This window comes from Helicoverpa armigera, chromosome 4 (genome assembly GCF_030705265.1).
Source record: "Helicoverpa armigera isolate CAAS_96S chromosome 4, ASM3070526v1, whole genome shotgun sequence".
In the NCBI taxonomy this organism is placed as follows: Eukaryota; Metazoa; Arthropoda; class Insecta; order Lepidoptera; family Noctuidae; genus Helicoverpa; species Helicoverpa armigera.
In genome coordinates, this window is record NC_087123.1 from 3,807,593 (window position 1) to 3,817,314 (window position 9,722).

Below are 9,722 nucleotides of genomic sequence, written 5' to 3' on the forward strand. Positions count from 1 at the left end.
AGAACTAAGACCTAATAAGTGTATTTTACGTTTATATTTTTATCTTTTAAACCCTACGACTTTTTCTAAATCTGTTTTTTAAACAAATATAAACAAATTCAAAACAACGTATGTAAAAATCTACAGCTCTCTATGTAAGCGCTTTATATGAAAACTAGCTAATGGCCAAACGTTCGCGTAGCGGAAACTTGAATTTCTCCGAAGTTTATGCATGCACTGATTTCATTCATACATAATCAATTATACACAAATACACACTAATTTTCGGACACATTTATTTTCTTCTAAAGTCTGTGGATTAAAAAAAGTTCCGCCAGGACAACGTTTGCCAACGTTCGCCCAGCGGAATCTGTTTTTGGTGAATTTCTCCACAATGGCTGCATACACAAATTTTTATTTACCATACACAATTATAGGACGTCATACACTAATTATCTGCATAATTAAAATCTTTAAATTCAACAACATTCCGCTGCGCGAACGCACACCATCATGATTCCTGAACTGAGATTCAATGTTATTTTATTACTTTCATAGTTTTATTGCTTCTGTTATATATACGACGCCGAATTCGGATATTTACTGCGTGTACCGTTAGTCGCAGAAATCTAATCTTATGATACCAATGTACAAGGTAAAACAAAGGAAAGTCGCGCAATTATGTATATCAACACAAACGGGTCACTGGTACATGAAATCTAATCAACTCTGAGGTCAGTTATTCTATTTAATTTTCCTGGGTTTTAAGACTTTGTGTTTTTAGATATTAATGAATTAGTTCTCTGAGAGCTTACGATAATGTTAAGTTTATACATTCCTATTTGAATAAGTGTAGTCGGATGTCCATTATGGGTAAATAATTGTGGATGATAATTATTGATGTGAACTTAAAATCTTACAATGTTTAGAATCTTCTGTCTTATGAAATTATTTTTATCAGTATTCAATGTTAGTAAGAGGCTTTTCTTTTTCCGACTTTACAGATCGTGCAATAGTTCATTTTTGGAGTCTTAATTTTTATATAAACGGATGTAGCTAGGCCTATAACAAGTCGAATTTGTTGTTGCATTATGGCATAGAGCCAATGAATAGACATACATGTCACCAGTATCGTGTATATTTTGCTTAGATAACCTATGTCTAAATAACAAATCTGTTCGAAAATAAAGTAATTTGAAAAGCAATCCCACCTTTTATTTTATCCCCGGATACTCTTTACCTAGCAGATTAATAAAATCAAATAAATCTTGCTGTATATTAGTTTATTATTACTATTATTTACACAACATCACTGTCAACTGGTCTCCATCTTGACATCCATGCAGCCATACTTCTCCAAGAGTTCTTGTTTCTTCCGTCTGAGCAGTGCTTCCTCTATGTCCTTCTGCGAGGGCACAGCGACGTGTGACGTCACAGACTGCCGGACTGGCTCGCCGTCCTCGTCCTCTTCTATTCGTTTGTCATCAGGCTGCGGAAATACATATATTTATTATCTTGACATCAGCCCCATACAAGCAATTCTTACTGCTAGTAAGCAAATCAACAGATACATAAATTATTAAAATCCACAATACGCAATAGTACAATCGTGTAAAAACTAAAAATCTCTCTCTAGCTGTCTCTACAAATGATAAAAAATATACATGAAAAGAAATGTAACTCACGTCTTCTGGGTAAATATTCTCCTCTTCCGGTAAATCTTGATCCTTATCTTGTTCTTTATTTCTCTTCCACTCATCAACAGCCCGCGCTATGGCTAAAAAGTAAAAAGGTATTATTAGCATAGAGGCCCAGGGCACACCGCTGGAAGCGCGGCGGAACGCATTTGAAGACAATTTAATATAAACCTTAACTGCCTTGACATACGGATTCGTTTTGCACACACATTTAGAAGATTTTGTTGCATCGTTTATATATATTTTTACATAGCGTTTTTTACGAACCTTCTTTCTCAGCTTCTTGTTCGAGCGGCATGAGTAGGCCATCATCATCGTCTCTGTATCCGTAATAGTCAGCGTCGACGTCCCTCATGAGGTCCGCGCGAGTTCGCCTCGGAGGCGGCGGTGGTTCTTGTTCAAATAGTTCGCGGACACCTAAATAAATTTACATTCTTAATTTTCTGTTGTTCGAAGAGTTACAGTCGAGAAGTTACAATTTGACAAACTAATAACAACAATTCACCTGTGTCCAAAAAATAGTCTTTAGCAGGATTGATAAAGCTAAACTTGAATATAAGTTATAAGTTGAAGGATGGAATCATTAAGATTACACTAACCTGGCAAATCCTTAGCAGCTCCGAAGTACTTATACCCCCGGTTCCCTGGAACCTCTTTGCCATCCTGGTCGAGCATCTTGGGCCCAACGCGTGCATGGTCCGGCCCTCCCAGCGACTTTATCTGGACTTCCCAATGACGCTTCTCCCTCATCAGTTTGTTGATCTCGTCGTTCAAGTCTCGTATCCGAAACTCCCCAAGACCGGCTGGTAGAAAAAGAACAGTTTTTTGGAGATTGGTCAGAGTAAGACATAAATCACTACGTAAAAGATGTGACCTCCAATATCTCCTCGCAGAAGTCTTGTTGCGACTTCATCTACTAGACAAGTGCACGAAACCCTCAGAGAATTGTTTTCATGTGATTTATTAGTAGTTAAGTTTATTGACAAACTAAGAAGAGAACGGTAACGCTAATAAAATAAGAACAAGGTGTAAATGTTTGTATAATATTAAGAATTTACAAGACTTTTGATAACTTTGCAAATGAGAAACAAATAAATTGAAAACTATTTTTGGTTTCTGGATATAAATCTTATTTCTTCTTTCCTTTTTTGCCTTTCTTGCCCGCTTTACCCTTCCCTTTTCCCTTTCCACCTTTCCCTTTCTTGTTTTTGCCCTTCTGTTTCATCGATTCAAGTTTTGTATCGTCACCACCGCACTGCTGGCTGGTATTGCTGATGTCTACTAGTTTGTCACACGGAGCTTTAGGAGTAACTAACTCTATTTCAAGGTCAGTCTTTTTATCCTGAGTTTCTAACTTCTTGCCAATTTTTAGAATGAATACATCTTTGAGCGGGTGGAGCACTTTCTCCATATTGACGGGGGCAGGACAACTTGTAGGTGTCACGTTTATAATTTTCTTGTCCTTCCTCTCACATGGTCTTTCAAGGCTTTTCAATGTATATTTCAAGTTTGATGTATATGTTTTCTCAGGGTATACAGCATCTTTTGGTAGTTCAAACTGTATCTGTTCTCCACTGTTGTTGGGGGTACTTTCACACGAACACAGCTCTTGAATTTTATCATATCTGCCCATTCTCTCTACTTTACTGCTCTTCGGAACTTTGATTCTCAACTCGTTGACATTCATTTTGGTATATATTTCGTCATATTTTGGACCTCGACCTAGAAAATTATAGTGATTACATATTTATCGTACCCAAAGGCAACTCAACTAAAGTGGGGTACCTTAGGAAACAACTTACCAGTATCACGATAAGGCACAGGATAGGGTTCGTAAGATCTCCTGGACAATGTGCTCGATGCTTGCGACTGCGGGCTGATCGATCTTCTGTAATAGTCCGATGGGCACAGAGAGCGACTTTTCGCCATGACTCCTTCGTCTAGAAGTATTTTGCCTTGGTCGTCCATCTCGACCTTGTGGCTCGAGTACATAGTCATACCGTGATCGTCTTTTATTAATTGGGAACAACCTTGTACTTTAGGCGTCGCACGAAATGCGGTATTAATCTCTTTACCCAAAAACGACATTCGAACGGACACCTCAATAACACCTATTGAATCTCTATTCTCGCCATCACAGCATGACAAATAATACATATTCTTGGTAAGTGGTGTTGACGTGGTGCACAGTATATTGTCCGTTGGCTGTTCTTGCGCCCATTTTTTACAAAGTTCTTCTCTCAATTGCATAAATTCACTAGTGAAGTCCATATGCGTTTCAGCAATTTTCGTCACACATGTAGAACATGGAGGCTGTTTTGTCAGTAGTAATACAATTTCAAACTCCTTAATACTGCAAATTTTATCATACGTCATGGCGAATAAAGTAGACTTTCCAACATTCAGTTTACAGTAATTATCAATTTCACCAAAAGAAGAATCATATAAAATAATTGGTGATTTTCCCAAAAATAAGGCCGAAATAACCAAGTTGTTGACATTGAAGTCGAAACATTCACATTTCATATGTATCTTGTTTATAACAATTTCGATGAGAAACAAGTGATAGGGAAAGTTCACGTCTTCATTATTATTGCAGGCACATAGCTGCTGTTTAGTACGCGCGATGTCTTCAGACAAATACTTTATAGATTTTCTCAGAGCATTTGCCTCATTGGTGAGCGCTTTGCTCATTGTGGCTATCTTATCTATATTGGTTGTTAAATGGTTAGAGTTGGACCCAACAATATCCGAAGCTAGATTTTTTACAGTATCTTTCAGTTCTTCTACTCTTTCAGACGTAGATTTATCTTGAGGCAGGAGGTTCTCCTTTATTGCATTCAGCATTTTGTTTCCATATTGGCCAGATTTGATACTGCCAACTTGACCAGATTTGATACTGCCAATTTGACCAGATTTGACACTTCCATGTTGGCCAGATTTAACACTTTGTTCTTTAGAAGATTTGTGTTGGGATAGCGATAAGGCGTCAGATAGAGTAGGATGTTTAGGACTAGGGGAGGCGTCGGAATAGGTGCGGATTGCGAGGGGAGACACATTACGCCTGGGACTATTAACAGAAGTTATAATGTCAACTGTTGGATTATTGGAATCTAGAGCAGACCTGATGTCAATTTCAAGATTATTTGCATCTTGAGCAGAAGCTCTGATGTCAATTGTTGGGTTATTAACAGAAGTTGTATCACTTTCTTCCATTCTTACTGGATTCAAATACTAAATATTAAAAATATTTTTGTTGTAACAAAAATTTCACATTTTAAATAATTGATGCCTGCTTTGGGTCCCCATAGCCCTCTTGATATAGATTTTAAACTGTCTAACATACAGTAGTGTTATGTGTGGTGGCCAGTTATAGTCCACAGAAATATAACTAAGCAATGCCTATCTGTAACATATTGTTTCATTTGTCGAAGGGATCCATTATTGTATTGTATTATTTTCTGTTAAATATTTGCAATTACAGAATGATTAACCAAATCAGCAATTTTCCGAATCAGCCTTAAGCTATTATTGTTGTGAATTTTTATACTTTGTATTTTTGTTAAGGCCTGATAGAGCTGTAACTTGCTTTGAGCTAGAAGTTTAATAAAAATTTTATTGTAGAACTGCATTTGTTAAACTTTAGGAAAGTTCAATCTATGTGTAACAGTTAGTTTTTCTTTATTACCAGTCTATGTTCAACTATCCGAATCATCCCCTGTCCCAATTAATTTGTACTACTGTATTCGTTGATATATTGATTAGTCTGCGTTCTACTGTATTTGACACTTACCATTCTGTATTTGTGCAACTTTTTTTGCAATTTCTCTGACAATCTGTAGCCTCCATTTTTCAGCTTGTGGTAGATCTGTACATTCGGAAGCTAGGTATGGTCTCCGCTCACGCTGTCCACCTGCCTCTTGTACTTGTGCTGCACGCCATCGCGCCAGTGTTGTCCTGAAAAGTATACCAACATATTGAGTATTGAGAATCTCCTCCTATTGGGGTAGACTAAAAGGTTATTAGATGGAACAGTAAGCACTTTTGTGACAAAATGAATTTGTCTTGATAATTCAAATGTAAAGATATGGTAAATTTCATGTTAAACTACTTACATTGCCTTTTCTGCATTTCGCGCCTGGAAAGAAAACAGAAATAAATAACTTTACAAGATATGAATCTTATAGATATAAGTATACTTAATGAAAACCAACGAAAGTGTATAGTGAAAATTCAGGCAGATACATATTAGGCCTTCTTCGCCCAATTGTTATTTTATAGGTGATCAACAGGTTTAAAATAATCTCGAAATGTTTTAGCAATGAAATGCAAAGAACTTAATAAACTCACCATGTTATTAGTTTTTAAATAGCCTTCGTCTTTCAATCACAGTAGAACTTGCACAAAATAAAAATTACAATAGCTGATTCAAACAAAAATAGCCGAATAAACACAACATAACCTCAAATTCTATTGTGACAAGAGGACAAGCACAGATTAATAAGAACGGGTATCGTATCGAATCGAAGCACAGAGCATGCTATACTGAAAAGCTCAAAATCTGTTGAATGAAAGATTCACTAATTCTTAATTCCACAGAATAAAAAACAATTTTAGTCGATTTAACGGGGAGCTACTCGAGTAAAAAGCTAATACTTGAAGTGTCATTTCACATGTTATTGATTGATCGTGTTATTGTCTTGCAAAGTTGTAAATAAAGGTGTGAAAGGCTCACACCCACAGAACATATATACCCTAAAGGGAAGAATAACGACTCCGTACAAATTTTATGAGGAAATTTTTCCTTACCGGCCGGCGCCATCTATATTCCGCCCACGAAAACTAGAGAGTAGAAGCTAGGGCGGGAGTTTCAAACTACAGTATATTCTATAGGTCATTTTTATTGCATTTTATGCACAAGTACAGGGGCCCGATTCTCCTAAGTTAATAATGTTAAAATCGAATAGAAATTGAATCGCAATATGATCGCAGTAGCAGTTTTAACCATATCGGGCATTCTGCTACTAATATAAGACCAATCGTATTCCAACGACATTCGATTGGTTTGCGATTGGTCTGCTATTTTGGTGATTTTGGTCTATACGGTAGTTTGCTCTACAATCATATTGCAATCGTAAATCATTTGCAGACAAAATGATTCATTATTGAATGACAGAAAAGGATAAAAACGTTTATTTCAAAGAAAAAATAGCGGAATGCCACATATGCTTCAATCGTAATTGAGTCGGGATTGAATCTCAGTCGAATGTGAATCGACTCGACTGAATCGTAAAATTAGGAGAATCGGGCCCCAGTGCGTTCGTCGATTATGGCTGAGCAAGATTATCACATTTTGCTCAGCAATAATCGACATGAAACACAGTGTACTTGTGCATAAATTGCTAATATTTATCTTTATAGAGCAGTGCAGCAGTGTAATAAAAGGAAGATTACAGTACAAGAGTTTTTTATTTAGCATGTTAATAATTATAATTTATTTCCAGAAATAGGGTACAAAAGGTGTTCATAAATCACAAGTATGTGCACCTATGTAATGAATTTTAAAATACATGAATTTAATCAATTTAGGTAGGTATTTCAGACATTTTCGTCCAAAATAACAAGTATGGATGGGCCTATTGCATACAATTTCAACATCAAAACATAAACAAACAAAAATTCTAGTTAGTTTTAAAGTGTTACTATTATAAAAACAAGACTATGTTATTATACAATAAAGAATACTATCGATTTGTTTAACAAACAACAAGTTTACAGACATGGTTTAAATTATTCTATCATATTGTGTAATAAACGTTGGTGTTATTTCTTCTTTATTATAGAAATGATTAGGAAGAGAAAGACACTAGACCAATTATATTTTGATATTTACAAACATTTACTACACAACAAAAGCTATATATCAATGTATTTCGTTCCGGGCTGAAACAAATTTTTGAAAAACGATCTTGCCAAGTTTTAACATTTCAAACATTACTGCAGCCAAATCTGTTTTTCTCAAATAACTTTAAAACTGTAATAAAATATGTGTGCGTTCGTGCAGCGGAATGTTGTTGAATTTAAAGATTTTAATTATGCAGATAATTAGTGTATGACGTCCTATAATTGTGTATGGTAAAAAAAAAATTGTGTATGCAGCCATTGTGGAGAAATTCACCAAAAACTGATTCTGGCAGATTGATCTGGCACATTAGAAGTTGTTGTATCCTGTAAATTGAAAGTTGATTATTTTAAATAAATTTAAAGATAACTCTTTAAATTTATTAGTCATAGATGAGGTAAATGTAAAAAAACATATATACAGTGTTATGGAAAAAACCAACAACCTCTTAAGAGGTCATTGTACTCATCATATATTTAATTTTTTAAATTTATATCTTGCAATTGGTTGGATAACCATTAGCAGATTTTTTGTGGGAATTCATTTATGCGAAAGTTCATTCTTCCAGTAAAGAATCTGCCTTCATATATAATTCTTACTCTGCTCTACTCAAATTCCCAATTTGGTGGCGCATAGAGCCCATGTACCTCCATAATCTTTGGGTCCAGGCCTTGTCTATGTCATTCAGAAATAGCTTTGCATAGTACAATGAACACTGAACATAATGTCTGTATTTCTGTGCTATATAAGACAGGTGTTTTAAATACACTTTCAAAATGATAATGGTACTAACCTTTTGGCATTGAACATCAGGTACAGCTGTTCTGAACAACTTCTTCTCATTAAAGCATGTGCTTTTGAAATGTTTGCTGCATAGCATCTTATGTTGTTTATGGAGGTCCTGGAATTTTGGTGAAGACCAGGCTTCGTTTGGGAAGCAATACTTTGCCCATAATTCACAACTGAAAATTAAAAATATCAAAATTACACACTCATCATCAGCCTTCTAATGTTCCCACTGCTGGGACACAGCCTCCTCTCTAGGAGAGGGCTTGGGCCATAATCCACCCCGGGCCCAGTGCGGATTGGTGGATGTCACACGTCTTCGAATTTTTTGGTTCTAGGACATGCTGGTTTCCTCACGATGTTTTCCTTCACCGTTTTGAGAGCAGTAGTGACGAAATAAATTACACAAAGTTATGCGCCAGATCGGGTTTGAACCCGCGACCTACCACTCGTAAGTTGGGGCAGTTACCACTCGGCCACCACTGCTCTCAAATTACACACTATTTTAATCATTTTCCGAGTTAAGATATTATTATATCATGTCAGTGGGTAGTCTTCGCTTTGATTGAAAGAGATGTTATATTAGATACGGGAATGGTGTAAGCAAGAAAACTTTTTATAGTAAGTACCTAATGATTTTTGGCAAGGAAAGTTGGGACTTAAGTATATAGGTATATATGTTACGTGAGTTTGTGGTAGTTAGAAGCGGAATTAACAATAAATGTGGTATTCTATGTCGTCTAAGACGAATAGCATGGAGTGTACATACCGCAGAGCATTTTAGTGCCAGGCTTTGGAAACCGATGCAAAGTGATGCTGGGATCTTTAGAAGGTGAAGATCCACACAAGCAGCAGATTCTTGTGTTTTCTTTTTGTGAACTCATCGCGAATTAAACACAAAACAAAATCAAACAAGTCACTGTCTCAACACCGAGTCTATATCTCACAAATACACACTTAATTTCACCAAAACACAGCAACGGAGGAGCAAGCTCGACTCAACGTTATCAATGTATGTAGAATTAAATGGAAGTAGTTTATTTATTACAAATAAACATTAGTACAAGATAAAATGGTGCGCAACCGGCCGCAGACATTTTTCTTGTGACGTCAACAATGTCAAAACCAATATGGCGTCCGGACATTAGTGTTGCCACACATAATCCCCCATATATATTTTCTAATAAGTAATATTAAATTTTATATCTAATATTTCTCAACTAAGTATATTTTTTGGCATTAGAATAATAGCTAAAAGTATCTTCAAGGGTAATTTACTTTAAAAATCAATTTATACGCTCATTATTAGGGAGAATACGAAATTGTATTTTTGGTGGCAACATTATATATTTATCTCT

At 35.8% G+C, this 9,722-nt stretch overlaps 2 protein-coding genes and 1 long non-coding RNA gene across 3 annotated transcripts; all 3 read right to left on the reverse strand.

The window, feature by feature from the left end:
• Positions 1 to 1,245: 1,245 nt before the first annotated feature.
• LOC110380566 (pre-mRNA-splicing factor ISY1 homolog) lies at positions 1,246 to 6,179 on the reverse strand. The gene is made up of 7 exons (XM_021340574.3): positions 6,027 to 6,179; positions 5,792 to 5,814; positions 5,470 to 5,633; positions 2,276 to 2,479; positions 1,944 to 2,093; positions 1,665 to 1,756; positions 1,246 to 1,468 (listed from the first exon to the last, which is right to left on the reverse strand). Exons 1-7 carry the CDS (start codon positions 6,027 to 6,029, stop codon positions 1,295 to 1,297), a joined length of 810 nt encoding a protein of 269 aa, XP_021196249.3. The 5' UTR covers positions 6,030 to 6,179; the 3' UTR covers positions 1,246 to 1,294.
• LOC110380565 (uncharacterized) lies at positions 2,511 to 5,382 on the reverse strand. Its single transcript, XM_021340573.3, has 2 exons — positions 3,479 to 5,382; positions 2,511 to 3,398 (listed from the first exon to the last, which is right to left on the reverse strand). The coding sequence occupies exons 1-2, from the start codon at positions 4,890 to 4,892 to the stop codon at positions 2,806 to 2,808; spliced, it is 2,007 nt and encodes a 668-aa protein (XP_021196248.3). The 5' UTR covers positions 4,893 to 5,382; the 3' UTR covers positions 2,511 to 2,805.
• A 947-nt stretch (positions 6,180 to 7,126) lies between the features above and the next one.
• On the reverse strand, positions 7,127 to 9,722 carry LOC135116883 (uncharacterized). Its single transcript, XR_010276448.1, has 2 exons — positions 8,372 to 9,722; positions 7,127 to 7,904 (listed from the first exon to the last, which is right to left on the reverse strand). It is a non-coding gene; the product is annotated as an uncharacterized LOC135116883 (long non-coding RNA).

Coding starts and splice junctions, on each gene's coding strand:
- LOC110380566 (XM_021340574.3), bottom strand. Junction 1,757..1,943: donor ACAAGAAGCTGAGAAAGAAG/GTTCGTAAAAAA, acceptor TTTACTTTTTAG/CCATAGCGCGGGCTGTTGAT. Junction 1,469..1,664: donor AGAATATTTACCCAGAAGAC/GTGAGTTACATT, acceptor GTATTTCCGCAG/CCTGATGACAAACGAATAGA.
- LOC110380565 (XM_021340573.3), bottom strand. CDS start 4,892: ATGGAAGAAAGTGATACAACTTCTGTTAATAACCCAACAATTGACATC. Junction 3,399..3,478: donor TGTGCCTTATCGTGATACTG/GTAAGTTGTTTC, acceptor ATAATTTTCTAG/GTCGAGGTCCAAAATATGAC.